Consider the following 19,269-nt stretch of genomic DNA (forward strand, 5'->3'; position numbering starts at 1 on the left):
TTATTCTTCACTTTAAAGAGTTGATCACCGTTAGCTACTAAGGGAAGGGGGTGTTTGAGAGGAGAGCAGGAATGGGGGGTGTGGGGGGGTTATTATTCCAGTCATTTAAAAGCCCTTCCCATACCAAACAACTGTTTTAAAATGAACAAGGAAAATGGCAAATTTTTGTTTTCTATCCTGGAAAGTTCCTAGTTCTACTCGAGTAGGTGTCTGGAACGTACCAATGATCACTATTAGAACAGCCTTAACTTGACTTTGCCAAGAATCCAGAGTGTTCATAATAATAATAATATTCACTTATTGTCACAAGTATGCTTCAATGAAGTTCCTGTGAAAAGCCCCTGTGAAAAGTTCATGCTGTCATTGATAAACCAGATTGCTGTGGAAGTGGGAAGTGTTCCAGTTTGCAAATGGCAGTATAATTAGTCCAGAAGTGACAGAAATTAAAACCAAAACAAAGCTATTTAGGAGCATAAGCTAGTTAGAGGCAAACAAGTGGATATGAGATCGGGAGAAAACTGGTGAAACCCTAAAAGCACAACACCCGTCAGCAGTTACTGAGTTCTGATTTCTTTCTTTTAATGCAATGTTAAAATGTTTGATTTGCGTGTCATTGATGCTGCTAGAAAAATACTTAATTAATTTCCCATTACAATTCTAACTTAAAGTCCTGTGTCCACATCGGCGGCTTCTGATTGATATGTTGAGTGCATTTCCAGTAGCACACAACTGAATGCTTTATGTTGGGCGGCATATGTTTCATGACATATTCACAAAGGTTATATCTAGGCTCAAGACCAATGCGGCAAAGAATTGCTCAAGCTTTATGTGTCTTGTTTGAATGAAACATTGATGGTGTAATGTTTAATTGTAGTTTATTTGCTGACAGGCAGGGGGCACTCAGCACTGCGCTGCAAACTCAGCATTACAAACACCCAAATAATTATTTAAGCTCTTCAGTACTGCTTTAAAGGGAATCACTGTCACGGGAAGTACTTTACTTCTAAAGCACCCTTTAGAAAAACTTTCAGAAACCTGATGATCTTCTGGGTGAGGGAATCAACTTCAGAGATCTTCCACATGCTAGCTGAAAAGGTTGTGCTGTTGATGGATTTGGATCTGTCTCTACATTATTTTACTAGATCGAATCGGGGCAGGACCTACTCAGTTAATGTAGGGTTGGGGAGAGTTATTGAACAAAGAGATCCAGGAGTACAGGTTCATAGCTCCTTAAAAGTGGACAGGATGGTGAAGAAGGCATTTGGCATGCTTGGTTTCATTGGTCAGAACATTGAATACAGGAGTTGGGACGTCTTGCAGAAGTGTACAAGACATTAGTATGGCCACACTTGGAATACTGTGTATGGTTCTGGCCACCAAAAGAGTGCAGAAAAGATTTACTAGGATGCTACCAGGACTTGCTGGTTTGAGTTAAAAGGAGAGGCTGGATAGACTAGGACTTTTTTTCCTGTAGTGTAGGAGGCTTAGGGGTGATCTTATAGAGATCTATAAAATAATGAGGGGCATAGATAAGGTAGATAGACAACATCTTTTCCCAAAGGTAGGGGAGTCTAAAACTAGAGGGCATAGGTTTAAGGTGAGAGGGGGGAAATACAAAAGGGCCCAGAGGGACAATTTTTTCACACAGAGGGTGCTGAGTGTCTGGAACGAGCTGCCAGAGGCAGTACTAGAGGTGGGTACAATCTTGTCTTTTAAAAAGCATTTAGACAATTGTATGGGTAAGATGGGTAAAGAGGGATATGGGCCAAATGCAGGCAATTGGGACTAGCTTAGCGGTAAAACTGGACAGCATAGCCAAGTTGGGCTGAAGGGCCTGTTTTCATGCTGTCAACCTCTATGACCCTACTACTTGATACCATTTATTTCAATGGGAATTGACATGTGATGAAGCGATTGCTGTTTTTATTTGCTTTAATTTGCTAATGATGTGCAACTCTGCTTTAATCCTTACTTTGTACTTGCAAAACAATGAATTTGAAACTATGCTGAATGTCATGTGCCATTTTGAAAAAAGACAGTGTTAGTTGATATGGATTTGCAATGCCTAGTTTGGTATGTGCTAACTTGCCATTTATATTTATTTAAACTCATGCAGGGCTTACAGTGTTTGAGTCTGGTAAAAAGAAAACAGAAAAAAGAAAGAAATTAAAAGAGCCCGACCCAGCAAATATCGATGGCTTTCAGGGGCCTTGGGCAAAATATGTGGATGAAAAGGATGTGGCTAAACCTTCAGAGGTTAGTTGATCTACTTATTTTAGCCTTTGCACAGAAGGAAAAGTTGAGTGAATTTAAGATTTACATGTGGTTCAGTGAAACATACAAAAACTGAACAGTCTGAAAAACTCAAGTTGCTTTTTGTTATTTAGCAATGATACCTGACAATAACTGCCTTTGTGAGTTAGAAAAGTAGATTGTTTTCCAGCTGGAATACACATTTTGGAATGGGGACATCTTGCCACATAATTGGCACTTGTACATATAAAGCTGAGCCTGTCTCGGTATTTGTTGAGAATCAGGTCTGCTCTATGAGAATGGTGGCATACAACACTTCATGTCCTGGAATTAATTTAATTAGGCAATTAATTTTAAAATGCTCTTTTCAGGGAGATTTGTATGTTTATTAATGTACCTATACATTGCTTCACTGCTCGCAGGAGTAGGCATGTGCCTTGTTGTGCTTGATTTGACCATTAGAGGGGGCATTGGATAGTGCCTGTCTCCGATCGGCTTCCTCCAGCAGTTTTCCCTTAGCGGCGGTGAAATACACAATCACAGACACTAACAATGTGGAGGAAAGAATCCTGAGCACCAATCTCAGCTATGTGAACATGCAGCAGTTTTTTAAAAAATTGATCTGCTTAAATTGATTTCTCTGAAGAAATCAGAGGTCTGACCTGCTGACCTGCCACTTACTAATACCGGCTGTGGTTATTCATAAAGGCCCCACCTTCTCAACCTTGCCCGTCGCCTGAGGTGTGATGATCCTCAGGTTAAATCACCACCAGTCAGCTCTCCCCCGCAAAGGGGAAAGCAGCCTGTGGCCACCTGGGACTATGGCAACTTTACTAATGAGCATACAAAACTTTGCTTTGAATTGCTGCAGAGATTACACAGTCGACAGCAAGCCGTTTAAAATTCACATATTGTCCCTACTCTGCTCAAAAATATCTGGCCTGCCAAAAGAGGTGTCAATGTTTCGACTAAAATAGCATGTCGAATTTTATTTTGACAGAAGAGTGTAAACGTCAACTTGCAAAATATTTTATTGACAAAAGCCATAACATTGCTTTATTAAAACAAGAGCCTGCTTAACATAGATGTAATAGATTATGGCACATCTCTCTAAACCTGAATTTGTACAACTTCTATTGACAGAGATTTATAAAGTCCATTATTCTAGTATTATATGTAATTACTTTTATTCAAATGCATAACACAGCAATAAGGTAAGACAAAAGCAAATTACTGCGGATGCTGGAATCTGAAACCAAAACAGAAAATACTGGACAATCTCCACAGGTCTGACAGCACTGGAGAGAGAAGGGCACTAACATTTCAAGTCTGGATGACTCTTTGTCAAAGTTAGAGAGAAGTGGAACTGGATTTCCAGTTCTCTCTAGCTTTGACAAAGTTATCTGGACTCAAAACGTTAGTTCCCTTCTCTCCAATAATGTAAGACAATATTACTGAAGGTGATGTGTAGCATTTTGCTGCAGGTATGGGAAAATGGACTGGTAAATATTGCTTGTTTGCAAATTGTGGGTGGCACGGTAGCACAGTGGTTAGCACATTTGCTTCACAGCTCCAGGGTCCCAAGTTCGATTCCCAGCTTGGGTCACTGTCTCTATGCGGAATTTGCACGTTCGCCCCTTGTCTGCGTGGGTTTCTTCCGGGTGCTCCGGTTTCCTCCCACAGTCCAAAGATGTGCAGGTTAGGTGGATTGGCCACGCTAAATTGCCCTTATGTTAGGTGGGGTTACTGGGTTTCAGGAACAGGGTGAAGGTGTGGGCTTAAATAGGGTGCTCTTTGCAAGAGCCGGTGCAGACTCGATGGGCTGAATGGCATCCTTCTGCACTGTAAATTCTATGAATAGCACTTGCGAATGGGTTTTCTGGATATTTTCTTTGATTTTTGCTCGATAAATTTCTTTAAATAAACTCAATAAGCATGCAGTAGTGACATTAGTTGGGGAACAAATAATTTAAAATGTGGCTCTTTTACTGGCTTGATCCGCATATGACTGAAATACTCTTTCCCACTTTTCTGAAATATAATATTGCTTCTATAATCTCTGATTTTTAAAAAATAAATTTAGAGTACCCAATTCTTTTTTTTCCATTTAAGGAGCATTTAGTGTGGCCAATTCACCTACCCTGCACATTTTTTTGGCTTGTGGGGGTGAGACCCAAGCAGACATGCTGAGACTGTGCAAACTCCACACGGACAGTGACCCAGGGCTAGGATCGAACTTGGTGCCTTGTGGCAGCAGTGCGAACCACTGCATCACCGTGCTGCCCTTCTATAGTCTCTGATAACTACTGTACTGGAATCAAGGAGTAGCTGAGTCTAAAGAATGGAAATCCCCTTCAGTAACCAGTTGGCATCCAATTGAATATATCTTGGAGGCAAATTATACGTTAGCTTTAGAAAACATGAAAAAGAAAAGCTGTATTTTCCCCACTTACTCTCGTAAGGACCTGAGGAAGAATTCCCTTCACTATCACTATTTCTGTTAGTGTATCGTCACACCCAAACTTTTTTCACTTTTGGGACATAGTGGGGAAGTGGTAGAAGAATTCCTGAGGTGATTACATGAATCCATAGAATCCCTACAGTGCAGAAGGAGGCCTTTTGAGTCTGCACCCTACCTAGGCCCACTCTCCCACCCTACCCCACAACCCCACCTGGACACTAAGGCGCAATTTAGCATGGCCAATGCATCTGGCCTGCACATCTTTAGACTGTGGGAGGAAACGTAGCACACGGAGGAAACCTACGCAGACATTGCGAGAACGTACAGACTCCGACACAGACAGTCACCCAAGGCCAGAATTGAACCTGGGTCCTGGCGCTGTGAGGCAGCAATGCTAACCACTGTGCCACCGTGGCCAACAAGTTCTGGTGTTGGACTTGAACGCAGAGCTTCTGGTCCAGTGGTAGGGGCGCTACCACTGCGCAACAGAGCCACCCTATCCTCACTGTAAACAATATAGAGTGCAGTGTTAATCAATATTCTTCACTGGCACCTATTGCCAATAATAAATTATAGAGCCACTGTAGTATGTTCACACACAGTATACTTAAAGATGACAAAATAATTTTAAAGCGGTTATTTGTCCTTGGGATTCAGATGCCAATTCTAAATCATTTGAACTTTGTTCTAACCGTTTGTATGTAACGTAATGTTCTTAATTAGTTTATTGCTGTGTACATGTTCTCGGTTATCCCTCATTCTCTGCAGAGCATCTAACCAATGTAAGTGAGTTAATTGTCAGTATAGTTCACAATTCAATCTTTTGTAAAATGCAAAACTGGTTCTTTCTACAGGAAGAACAGAAAGAACTCGATGAGATTATAGCAAAAAGACAGAAGAAAGGCAAACAAGAAGATGAGAAACCTGCTGAAGAGAAAACAATCCTTCACCGTAATGCATTTATTTTTATTTGTTTGTATTTGTAGAGAGGGTGGCATCTCTAACCGTTGGGAGGGACTAATGCTGAAATATTCACATCATGTTCATGTTAATAATTACACGTGCATTGAGTCCTTTTCATTGAAGAAAATATGCTAATGGAATTTCTCAGCAGCAACTTCCATTTATTTATCACATAGGAACATAGGACTTAGGAGCAGAAGTAGGGATTTGATAAGATTGTGGACCTTTAAATGGTCAAACATTCAAGACACTTCAGGCAAAATTTAACACTGAACCGCGTTAGATATTAGGACAGATGACCAAATAACTACAAAGGTGGGATGTGAAATAGGAGGGGAGGGCGAGAACCTCTTAGTGGAACCTAGAGGTAACAGTGTGGGATGGATCAGAAATAATTGCAGGAGACTCCCTGGCTATGACTGAATGAATGAGAACAGTAGCAAATGAAGGCAGTCTCACTCCGTCAAGGCTGCAGGCACATTGAGAAGACTGAGTGGGATCACGTTAACCGTCATCTAGGATGCTGTTTGCAACTTTAATATGGAGTTTGTAGCAGGGTAAGAAAGAGCAGAAATATTGGAGCTGGGGATTTTGAAAGTACCATTGTCCGTGCCGTGAGGAGAGGTTTTGTTCTAGGAGTGTTCGCAGAAGGAAATAGTGTGGAAAGAAGGATTTGAGTGTGGAAGGAAGCAAGGAAGTGATCAGAGATGGCCTTCCCTGTGATTGAGACAACCTGATTAGAAAGACCATATGAGATGGCACAATCGAATAATGATGTTCATGGGATGTGGATGCCGATGGCAAAGACAACATTTATTGCCCATCCTTAATTACCTCCTGAGAAGATGGTGGTGAGCTGCTTTCTTGAACGCCACACAGCCCATGTGGTGTACCCACCGTGCTGTTGGAGAAGGAGTTACCGAATCTTGATTCAGTAAGGAATGGTAATATTCCAAAGTCGGAATAAGACGGAAAGGATATTAATTAAAGTAAACCCAGAATTGATGTATCTCCTATCAATTCATGATTTATTTTCTTCTTTATAATATTTGTTTTCTCCCCTTTTGTGCTTCATAATACTGGCCTTGCTCGCATTCTGTTCTGGTTGGGGAGGGCATGGTGGTATGGCATTTAGACATTTCCTGTACACTGTCACTTTCGCAAGTGAAGGAAATTCTACTCTGGTGAGATTGACCATTGGCATACTGAACATAGACATGATTTAAAAAATAAGGTGGCTTCTTGTAGCCTGAAAGCTCAAGTCAAACAATTACCTTGATTTGAACATAGTCAAAATAATGAGAAACTGTAAAAATGTAATTCTAATTGTAGCTGAGAAACCAGAAACAATGTAATTGTTAATTCCAAACATAGGACAACATCTGCCTGCCTGCCTGCCACTAAAGGAAGCTAGACAAGGGCATAAGGGATTTTGTTACACCTGGTTTGAGATCGGAAATACTGAGGGAGATCTTTGGGAACTTCTGACAACTTCTAAGTACTGGCTGCTGTTTTCTTAAACATCCTGCATTTACTGGATGCTTAACAGTTAACCCTGGTTGATTATTTTGATGTTTCTGGAAACGTTGCCTGGAGAGTAATGAGAGATTATGCTTATTTGGTGAGGGATGTTAGTGAGAGGGAATGAAGCTCTTTCATTTGAGGCATCAGGTTTCAACATCACTTGCAGGTCGCCTCTACCACACCAGGTGTAGATGAGAGCTTTATATTCCGATTCAACAACGTCCATCATCCCCCAACTTTGAACATTTCCCACTGCAGCTGTGTGATATTTTTTCCCATTCCTACACCAACCACCTTTTGACCAAACAGAGATTCCAAACAGTTTTGTGCTGTAAGTACTTGCCACATTGTAGATTGGATGGAGTCTGCCCCGACTCATTCACACAGGTCATACTGTCAGCAGACAAAGCAGACGTTCATCTCATTGGCTTGGGCTATTTTAAATCTAGATCCCGGGCTAAAAGGCCAGAGTCTGACCCAGTTCCCTGAGGCCTGTGTTTTATCCTTTTTAATTTTTACTTTCATAGATTATAGAATATACAGTGCAGAAGGAGGCCATTCGGCCCATCGGGTCTGCACCAGCCCTTGGAAAGAGCACCCTACTTTGATGTCTTGCTGTCACTTTTAAAATAATTGCATAACCATTGGCACCTGGGGGTCTCAACTATAATTGCTGCAGAGAAACTAAGAATTATATTTACAATTGGTGAGAATATAGTTATTTTTTGAAAAGCTGCAGACTTAAATAGAAGATAATCTATAGATTTGCAGTACTAAAGAGGAGAAACAGCTTTTTCAGGAGTGTACACTGGAAAGATGGAATATACCTCGGTATAGAATAAACAATGCCTCCACATCAGCTTTGTAATCGTGAACTGAATCATGCTAAAAATCCATATTTTAAATTTTCAGAGAGTAAGTTTGCAGGTGCTTTTTGTTTTTAATCTCAGACATTCAAATTCCAATTTTTAGAATTGCATATTCATCTGAATTCACAGTGATCTTTTTTGAAAAACTGCCCATTTAATGTTTTATTCAGCATTGTCTATTGTTATACACATTTTACACAACCTACATTTAAAACATTTTTTGACTTAACTTTCTGAAAAACTTGTGGTTGATGACTAAGACATTAAAAAGGGTTGTGCCATCTTTTTACAGTCAAAGATATGTATGACTACCAAGGAAGGTCATACCTTCACATTCCTCAGGATCTTGGAATCAATTTACGATCTGGTCAACCACCTGAGAAATGTTACCTACCCAAGAAGCAGATGCATGTATGGACTGGACATACAAAGGTATCATTTAAATTTACGCGTTATGTATCTTTTGGCTCAATTTCTACAATGGCAATTGTCATCTTTCTATTTCATTTCCTAATATGTGCAAAGTAACAAACTGCAGGTGCAAATGGTTTCCTTGGGTTTTGTTAATATGTTAACCTAGATTTTTCCAGAAATGAGATTGATGGCATTTGGCTGGAGGTGAGAAATGCGTGACCCATTTGCCTCCCATTTCATTTCTTTCGGATGGAACTAGCTGAAATGGCTGAGAGCTATTTTCAAACATTGTTTTACATTAGATGCGAAAGGCATCGGGCAAAATTCTCCACACCCCCCCTTTAGTGAGTTTTCCCCAGCAGAGGCAATTCACCATCTAGCAGGAAGGGTTGGAGAATTCTGCCTGTACATTTGAAGTAGAGACAGGGGGCAGAATTCTCCGCAATCGGCACGATGTCCGCCGACCGGCGCCAAAAACGTCGAGAATCAGTCCGGCATCGCGCCGCCCAAAGGTGCGGAATCCTCCGCATCTTGAGCGGCCGAGCCCTAACCTTGAGGGGCTAGGCCCGCGCCGGACTGATTTCCGCCTGGACAGCTGGCGGGAAAGGCCTTTGGTGCCGCGCCAGCTGCCGCGAAACTGACTTTGCCGGGCTGCGCATGCCCAGGAGCATCAGCGGCCGCTCACGGCATCCCCGCGCATGCGCAGTGGAGGGGGTCTCTTCCGCTTCCGCCACGGTGGAGACCATGGTGAAGGCGGAAGGAAAAGAGTGCCCCCACGGCACAGGCCCGCCCGCAGATCGGTGGGCCCCGATCGCGGGCCAGACCACAGTGGGGGCACCCCCCGGGGCCAGATCGGCCCGCGCGCCCCCCCCCCCCCCCCCCCCCCCCCCAGGACCCCGGAGCCCGCCCGCGCCGCCTTGTCCCGCCAGTAAGAGGGGTGGTTTAATCCACGCCGGCGGGACAGGCATTCCAGCAGCGGGACTTCGGCCCATCCAGGCCGGAGAATCGCCGGGGGGTGGGCCGCCAACCGGCGTGGCGCGATTCCCGCCCCCGCCGAATATCCGGTGCCGGAGAATTCGGGAACCGGCGGGGGTGGGATTCATGCCAGCCCCCAGCGATTCCCCGACCCGGCGGGGGGTCGGAGAATCTCGCCCCTGATCCTAACCAATTCAATCTCTCCTCATATGTTAGTCCTGCTATCCCAGCAATCAGTCTGGTAAACCTTCACTGTACGGCCTCTGTAGCATGAACATCCTTCCTCAGATAAGGAGACTTAAACTGCTCCCAATATTCCACGTGTGGTCTCACCTTGGCCCTGTATAATTGTAGAAAGACATTCGGAGCCAGCAGTCTATTGACTGGACAATCCCAACAACAGAGGGGGCTGGAAAATTCCACCCTTGGATTTTGATGAACCGTTGCACCACTATAACTGCCACTAATGAACTGCCCAATTGAATCCCTTTGCCTGACAAGTTTGGAAGAGGGCCTAAAGAGGGATTCTGGTCAGATTAGGCCATATGAGAGATATGTATCCTCAGATTAAAATGAACCTTTCTCAATTTGGCAGACAATTAGTACAGTCAGCAGCTCATATTCTACCAAGGAGACAAAGGTCAAAACGTCAGCCTCTCTCACCCCCTGGACTCCCGGATCCTCCGACACTCCTAAAATTGCCACCTCTGGACTAGGCGCCAGCTTTGTTTTTAGTACCGTGGACATGACATCTGCAAATCCCTGCCAGTATCCCCTAAGCTTCGGGCATGCCCAAAACATATGGACATGGTTTGCTGGCCCTCCCGCACACCTCACACACTTGTCGTCTATCCCAAAATAACGTGCTCATCCGGGCTACCGTCATGTGTGAAATCTATGAGTTTTGTTAGAATCATAGAAAGGTTACAGGACAGAAGGAGGCCTTTCGGCCCATCTTGTCCATGTCAGCCCAAGGACAGCCAGGTACCCTTTCAATCCCACCTTCCTGCACCCGGTCCATAGCTCTGTATCTCACAGCATTTACCGTACAGATCCAGGTACTTTTTAAAAGGGTTTAGGGTCTCTGCCTTCACCACCGCTTCGGGCAGCGAATTCCAGACTCCCACCACCCTTTGCGTAAAAAAGTTATTTCTCGTGTCCCCTCTACACCTTCTGCCACTTATCTTGAATCTCTGTCCTCTGGTTCTAGAATTCTCGACCAAGGGAAACAATTTTATCCTGTTCACTCTCTTCCCCTCACAATTTTGTACACCTCAAGTAAGTCACCCCTCAGCCTTCTTTGTTCATAGGAAAATAACCCCAACCTATCCAATCTCTTCACGTAGCTATACTTTTCTAGCCCTGGCAACATTCTTGTAAACCTTCTGTGAACTCTCTCCAGAGCAATTATGTCCTTCCTATAATGTGGTGACCAGAACACAATATTCCAGTTGTGCCCTCACCAGTGTTTTATACAATTCCAACATTATATACTTACTTTTACATATATCTCTGCCATTGTAGGAGAGCATTCCATATGCTTTCTTTACAACCTTGTCTACTTGAACTACTGCCTTTAGGGACCTGTGATCCCTCACTTCATCTACCCCTGTTAGTATATTCCCATGTGTACTCCCTATAACTGTTTGACCTCCCTAAATACATGACCACACACTTCTCTATGTTAAATTCCATCTACCACTTTATCGGCCAGTTCACCAACCCACCTATATTATTTTAGGGATTATAGCTATCCTCTACATGTCCACCACTCGACCAATCTTTGTGTCGTCTGCAAATTTCCCAATCATGCTCCCCAAGGTCGCGTCCAAATCATTGATATGTAACACAAACAGTAAGGGTCCAAACATCGAGCCCTGTTGAACACCACTTGAAACAACTTTCCAATTGCAACGGTAGACATCAATCATTACCCTTTGTTTCCTGTTACTCAGCCAACTTTTTACCCAGTTTGGCCCTGTGTCCCATGGGCTTTCACTTTCTTGACCAATCTGCCATGTGGTACTTTGTCAAATGCCTTGCCAAACTCCATGTACACCACATCCACTGCACTATCTTCATCAACCCTTCTTGTCACTTCCACAAATCACATTTGTGAGGCAAGACTTTCCTTTACCAAAACCATGCTGACTATTCCTGACTAGTCCATGCCTTTCTATGTGACAGTTAATCCTATCCCGGTTGACAGTTAATCCTATCCTGGTTATTAGCCTGGTAGTTTTACAAATTAATTTTATAAATGGAGTTCCTTATGAGGGGTGTGTTTTTACTGTTATTTTACTTTGAAGTACAGTAGTTAATTGTTTAGTTAATAAGAAAGAACTTACATTTATGTAGTGCCTTTCACTATCTTAGGGTGTCCTAAAGTGCTTTTCGACCAATGATGCAATTTTGTGCAATGTATTGAAATGCAACAGCTAATTTTAACATATCAAGGTCCCACAAACAGAAATTAAATAAATAACCAGATAGTTTACTTCTGATTTATTGGTTGAGAGATAAGTGTTGACCAGGACACAGTGAGAATTCCACAGCCTTCCAACAGTGCAAAAGGATTTTTTGTATCTAACCAAGAGGGTAGACCGGGCCTTCATTTAATGTCTCACCCAAAATCCAGCCCTTCCAACAGTTCAGCATTCCCTTGGTGCTGCATTCTGTTAGCCTTGATTATGTACTCAAATATTTGGAGTAGGACTTAAACTGATGACCTTCAGACTATCAGATGGAAGTGCTACTAATGAATCAAGGCCAACTACCATGGGCAGCACGGTAGCACAGTGGTTAGCACTGTGCTTCACAGCTCAAGGGTCCTAGGTTTGATTCCTGGCTTGGGTCACTGCCTGTGCAAAGTCTGCACATTCCCCCCGTGCTCCGGTTTCCTCCCACAAAGTCCCAACGTGCTGTTAGGTAATTTGGACAGGCGCCGGAATGTGACGACTAGGGGATTATCACAGTAACATCATTGCAGTGTTAATTTAAGCTTACTAGTGACAATAAAGATTCTTATTATTATAATTATTAATTTGGAGGTGGAAGAGTGTTTAAAGAAAAACTGCATGAAACAGTGATGACTGCCCAGTGATATTTAGGAGTCACTTTTAAGTGGATTAATTTTCTTTTCCCAACTTTATTTTTCTGATTTATTTTTTGTTGTTGCTGTCCTGAAGATCACACCTCATTTTTTGTGTTTCTGTGCTTCAAGCGCTATGCACACTTACCAAAATGAGCCTTTGCAGCAAATGTTGAAAGTTATTTAACTGTAGGACATCATTGCTTAGCTTGATGTATTCTTGCCTCTCTACCTGTTTACTCCCCATCGAGTCTGCTCTGCCATTCAATCATGGCTGATATTTTTCTCATCCCCATTCTCCTGCCTTCTCCCCATAACCCCTGATCCCCTTATTGATCAGGGTTCCCTTTCCTGAGTGCAGGGTGAGAAGTGTGATGGTGGGGAAAGGACTTTCCAGAGTGGGAGAGAGAGTGCGTTGTAGACCACTGCCATGACATCAACGCAGCATACATCATAGCCACAATTGCTCTGTGACCTGAGAAGTGGGAGAAAGAAAACAATGAAGGGGAATAAACATTGGTCTTTTTAAGGGGCAAAATTTAATGCCCACCCCTGTGGCGGGTTCAGTGGCAGGAGGGCATTTAATCAGGTTCGCCTTACAAACCTCCATCAGCATTAAGCCCCACTACTAATTGAGGCACCTGAGGATCTCAATTCACATCATTGGTATTAAAGCAGCAACGAGCAGGGGACCTGCAATGCAGGGTGTACAATAAGTAAACCCATCTGGGTTGCACACAGGCTCTGGGTGGGGGGAGACCTTCATTCAAAGACACTCCGTTCCGATCAAGGGATGTGGCATCATGAAGGTTGGCCTGTTGAGCACGCACACACCACCCACCCACCCTTGTTCCCAACCTCCATCCCCAATGACTCATTTGCTGCCAGGGATCCAGCAGAAAACCTCGGCCTCTGGTGGGTGCTGCACCTCTGGCCAACAGCTCTCAAAAGGCATGACATCCTTAATCTGGGAAGGCCATCCAATGTCCAGGAAGTACCAGAGTGGCATTTAATTTGGCTGGCCTTTCCTAAAAGCATGGTAGCACAGTTGCTTCACAGCTCCAGGGCCCGGTTCAATTCCCGACTTGGGTCTGTGCAGGTCTGCACGTTCTCCCCGTGTCTGCGTGGGTTTCCTCCGGGTGCTCTGGTTTCCTCCCACAGTCCAAAGATGTGCAGGTTAGGTGGATTGGCCACGATAAATTGCCCTTCGTGTCCAAAAAATGTTGGTGGGGTTGCTGAGTTACGGGGATAGGGTGGTGGCGTGGGCTTAAGTAGGGTGTGATGTGTTATGTACTCTGGGATAACACAGGCTGCAACTGGATGCAGCTTTAACCAAAATATACCCCAGACCTTGAAGTTAGTTCAATCTGATTTATCGAACCAGTAACACAATTCTCTATGAGTTTGACTCTCTGCTAACCTAAGTGTGGTTACTCTGTCTGACTGAACCAGACTAGCTATTAGCCACGTGCTGGAGGTGTGATACTGTACATACACCCTGACTCACTCTGTAGATGTTCATCAGTGGAAAGAAGAGGAGTGTGCGCGTGAGCGAGGCTGAGTGTGCGCGTGAGCGAGGCTGAGTGTGCGCGTGAGCGAGGCTGAGTGTGCGCGTGAGCGAGGCTGAGTGTGCGCGTGAGCGAGGCTGAGTGTGCGCGTGAGCGAGGCTGAGTGTGCGCGTGAGCGAGGCTGAGTGTGCGCGTGAACGAGGCTGAGTGTGCGTGCTTTCCGACAGCAGGCCGATGGTGTTTCCCATTGTGACCACCATGTGGGGAGCCAACGGCGTGCGGCCTACTCTTCACCACCTCTGATTTTGGCGCAAACGGGGATTCTCCGGCCTTTCGCTGAACTGTGAATGGCTGTGAAGCCCAAGCCTTGAGAGGCAGGTTTTACCACATGTACCAGTTATGAAGTTGCCATGTGTGAATTGTTGCTTTTGCCATGGTACCTGTTGTACTGCCATTGATTGTCATGGTAGTGTATGCCAGTAGATGCCGCTATTTCCGTCTCTTGCTAACTAGAGACTCCCAAATGTGACAGACAATGGGTAGGGCCATCATGTCACACCTGTAAGCATTCTTGAAGCAGAGCCTTGGGTACCCCATTCGTCATCTGGCTCCAGCTACCTCACCACACAGTAGGTCCTTGGTATGTGACCACCATGTGGGGAGCCAGTGGCATAGTGCCATTGTCACTGGACTAGCGACCCAGAAACCTAGGGCAATGCTCTGGGGACCCGGGTTCGAATCCCACCATGGTAGATGGTGAAGTTTGAATTCAATAAAATTCTGGATTTAAAAGTCTAATGTTGACCATGAAACCATTGTCAGTTGTCGTAAAACCAATCTGGTTCACTAATGTCCTTACCTGTGACTCCAGACCCACAGCAATGTGGTTGACCCTTACCTGCACTCTTCACGGCAATTAGGAATAGACAATAGATGCTGGCCCACCCAGTGATGTTCACATCCCTGTCAGAATACATTTTAGACAATGGAAATTTATTGAGCTGCTTTTTCTTTTAAGTTGCCCGTGTTTCACAGCCATACAACTAGGACTGAGATATAGACCATCAACTTGGTCCAAATGGTCAGCTTGGTGTTATCCCATGTGGATTTTGTGAGTTGACCAAAGATAGTAGCTATTTTCCCTGTGCGAATGCAGCGAACTCTGCATCAAGGGACAGATTGTCACTGTTAGCCCAAGGTAGCGACATTTGTGAGCCACTGCCAGCAGTGTTATTTAGTGTGATTGGGGCACAGATGCAACATCTTGTCTCATGACCACACTTTCCTTAATGCTTATATTTTGGAAACAAGACTGACCTGATGCTCTGCATTGTAGTGGTTGTAGATAAGTTTTTATCTCTTAGATTAGCCAGTTTTGTCTTGGTACATTTTTTATAAGATTGGAAAGACACATGGGGCAATTGTCAAAGAGACAAATATCTGGTTCAAATTGTCCTGAGATCTATTACCACATATAATGTGGATCACCATGAAAGGTTGGGGAATCTGTTTACAGAAGTGACACATGCAACTGAATCTGAATCTGGACGCAGAATAGTAATAATCCTCCTCCTGATGCCTACACCATCATAGGTAAACATGTGCAGTCAGTTCTGATCACTCCAAGTGACATTAAAATTCTTATTCGACACATCAAGTGTGGGTCATGAAAACATCCCAGATATGATGCTGATGCCTCACAGAACTAGCCTGCCCCTTAATCAAATTTCCAGCATGGCTAAACTGTGGCATTTACCTAGGAAAATTTCCCAATTATGTCCTATCTGTACAAACAGTAAGAATCTAATCCTGACAGTTTTCAATTTTAGTTGTACTTGATATTTGCTACTAAAGTAATTTTCAAGCCTTTCTGTTTCAGGGTGTCAGTGCGATTCGATTGTTTCCAACATCTGGTCACTTGCTTTTGTCATGTTCCATGGACTGTAAAATCAAGGTAAATGTTTCTTGTATTACTTCATAGTTCCTCATGGTACTTCTCCAGTGTGCAATAAGTCAGAGATGAAGGTTAGGGAGTGATTACAGCAAAATAATCTAATTGATGGATTCAGATATCATCCTTGGACCAAGAATATGGGCTGTGAACATTTATTTTGTCGCTTGAAAACTAAATAAAGAATATTTTCAGTGTAAGTGGTTCACCTACCCACTTAGTTCGATGCAGTTTATATGTGTAATTTTAACTGATAAAGTCTGACCCATGTGGTAACCTCAATAGTATTTCTGTGCTGATGCATATTTTGGCCAGTATTGACATGCCATGGAATGCCTCACTATGATAATCTCATTGAAGGGTTAAGTTTCTGTAGGAATTTAATATGAATTTGATTACTTGAAATAACTCTGTGTATACAATAAGGTAGCTGCCTAATTGATTAACTTAGATGACATCCTAAGCCATGAGAGCTCCGTCTTTGAACTTTTGAACCAAGATTAGATTACAGCTTTTTAATAGTTCCCTCGTGACTGCTTCTGTTAATGTCAACTCTTTACATTTTACACGGGGGACTTATTCTGTTTTCATTTGGATTTTCTGCAACTATCAAGATAGATGTCATTTGGTCGTTGATGTAGGTTTATTGAAAAGTAATCTGGTTTAATTAACAAGAGTTTAAACAAACTTTAAAAATTGTTGCAAATTTGAACATGCAGAGTTTAATTTTTTTTAAAATCTTTATTCTAATTTAATAACCACATTTTGCATTTACATATATGTATTTTTAACATAATAAAGTGTGCCAAGCTGCTTCACAGAGGAAGAAATAAATAGAAAACAAGGTGTTGTGATAAACTTGGAAAAGGCAACTAAAGGTTGCCTGGCGTGCAGGCTGTGAAGTTATCAAGAAAGAGATGGATGAGATTTAGTGAAAGAATTACGGATCAATTGATGAATGGTGGAATGGAAAGCCATACTTGGGTTGTGGCAAGAGATGTAAGGCTATAATAATAATCTTTATTAGTGTCACAAATAGGCTTACATTAACACTGCAAAGAAATTACTGTGAAAATCCCCTAATTGCCACACTCGGGTACATTGTTCGGGTACACTGAGGGAGAATTTACAATGTCCAATTCCCCTAACAGCATGTCTTTCGGGACTTGTGGGAGGAAACCGGAGCACCAGGAGGAAACCCACGCAGACGCGCGAAGAACGTGCAGACTCCGCACAGACAGTGACCCAAGCAGGACATCGAATCCGGGTCCCTGGCACTGTGATGCAACACTGTGCTACCGTGCCATACAGGAGATGCCAATACATCTCGGTGTGAGGTCTTGAAGGCATTTGTAAATCAGGCTGACTATCTTAAATTCTGTGCCCTGAGAACAAGCAGTAGTGTACGTCCACAAGGATGTGTGCGAGATAGTTCAGATCCGAGTCAATGTAGCGGATTTTTGAATCATTCAGGGTGTTTGGAGGTGAAGAGGCTAGCATAGAGGACTTTGAAGTCTGGAGGTTACTAAGTTGCATTACGGGACAAAAGAGATCATATCCACTGTTGCAATATGTAGCTGAAAAGGGGTTTGAAACGTCTCTCTCGATCAAACACAATCTTCCAGCTTGTTCATAGTGTGGTTCAGGCTGAGTGAGCAGCCTGGAAAGAGGTAGTGTCAGTTGCAAGGAAGCAGAGTTTAGCAGGGACCCAAAACAATGTCTGGAGTCGCAGCAAATTCTGGCTCGTGGTGACTTCAAACAGGCAGTCTAATAGCACAGAGCAGATCATGGGATCGATGGAAGTGGTGGCGAAGAGTTGGATTGCCAGCATATATAGACACAAGATCATATTATCATAAAGGAAGAGAGTTTATTAACAAAAAGGTCAAAAAGAACACCCACAAACCGATTCAATAACAGCTTCTTCCCCACTGTTACCAGACTCCTAAACAACACTCTTATGGACTGACCTGATTAATACTACACTGCTGTATGCTTCACCCGATGCCGGTGTCTATGTATTTACATTGTGTACCTTATGTTGCCCCATTCTGTATTTTCTTTTTCTTTTATTTTCTTTGCATGTACTAAATGATTTGTTTGAACTGCTCGCAGAAAAATACATCTCACTGTACCTCGGCACACCTGACGATAAACAAATCCATCCATCTATCCATCCAATGATGGACCCTTGGGGAAATTTAAATGTGATTAGGTAGGGACGAAGGAAAGCCTTTGCTTGAAATATGTTTGCTACATTAAGCTGGCTGAAAAGGGAAAAATGCAAGGAAGGTCTTTTAGAGATGTGCATTAACAGAGTTGTGATTAACTATCAAATGAGCCATGATATTCAATTACAAATTTCACAGAAAACCTGGGTGTTTTACCATGTTAAAGATGCTACATAAATACAAGATGTTGTTTTATAGCTGAGTTTTTGAATCCTTAATGTACAAGAGTTTCTGATATTGGCCATTTGGTGAGAACACCTCCAAAACCACAGCAGGGAGGGAGTGTCTGAGAAGAATTATCACAAGGTCATTCACTCCTTGCTTTCCAACAGTGAATGAAATACTTACATCAGTTCATGCTTGGAGTTGAATGCTTGTCCACCACATACCTGCAATAGATTTTTAACCTGGAAAGACCAGGAGGAGAATTGGAAAGTAATATATTAATTTCACCCTGTATCAAATGTTTTGTTTGCAGCTTTGGGAAGTTTACAATGACCGTAGATGCATTCGAACGTTTATTGGTAAGTATAATTCTGTTCTGAAAACAGTGAGAATAGTCCAGCAATATTGGTTATCCTAAATTGTCTGGGTGGAGAGGGACATGTAATTTTAGGTACTCATTTAAAAGATATAATTTTTTAAGCAAAACTACTCTACTGGTTAACAGGGGGAAAGCCTGTATACTGTCTGATCAATTTACTAGATTGTATTTCTACAATTTCAATCTTAACCATACTAGGTTAAAACCACAACATTTTGAGCATGCTCTCCTATATGCACTTGTTTTCAATATGCACCATAGGCTGCAACAGTTTCAATGTAAAAGTTCATTTTCATTCATTCATGAGACATGGAGGTCCCTTGTATGGCCAGCATTTGTTACTCAACCTTATTTGTCTTCAAGCGGCGATGATGAGCTGCTGCTTTGAATGCAACTGAGGGGCTTGGTGGTAAGGTTAGTGGGTTTCCTTCCCTCAAGGACATTAGTGAACCGGATGGGTTGTGGGCACCATTACTGAGACTAGC

The 19,269-nt window shown here is 43.0% G+C and overlaps 1 protein-coding gene across 1 annotated transcript in view; it reads left to right on the plus strand.

Annotated features, from left to right (window-relative positions):
• cdc40 (cell division cycle 40 homolog (S. cerevisiae)) overlaps window positions 1-19,269 on the plus strand; it is a 243,394-nt gene that overhangs the window by 104,796 nt on the left and 119,329 nt on the right. The window contains exons 5-9 of the mRNA XM_072500007.1: window positions 2,117-2,256; window positions 5,569-5,665; window positions 8,363-8,502; window positions 15,938-16,012; window positions 18,719-18,764. Of these exons, the coding sequence (XP_072356108.1) occupies window positions 2,117-2,256; window positions 5,569-5,665; window positions 8,363-8,502; window positions 15,938-16,012; window positions 18,719-18,764 (498 nt within the window). The remainder of the gene's footprint in view (window positions 1-2,116; window positions 2,257-5,568; window positions 5,666-8,362; window positions 8,503-15,937; window positions 16,013-18,718; window positions 18,765-19,269) is intronic.

The sequence above is a fragment of the Scyliorhinus torazame genome, chromosome 4, assembly GCF_047496885.1.
Source record: "Scyliorhinus torazame isolate Kashiwa2021f chromosome 4, sScyTor2.1, whole genome shotgun sequence".
Taxonomy (NCBI): domain Eukaryota; kingdom Metazoa; phylum Chordata; class Chondrichthyes; order Carcharhiniformes; family Scyliorhinidae; genus Scyliorhinus; species Scyliorhinus torazame.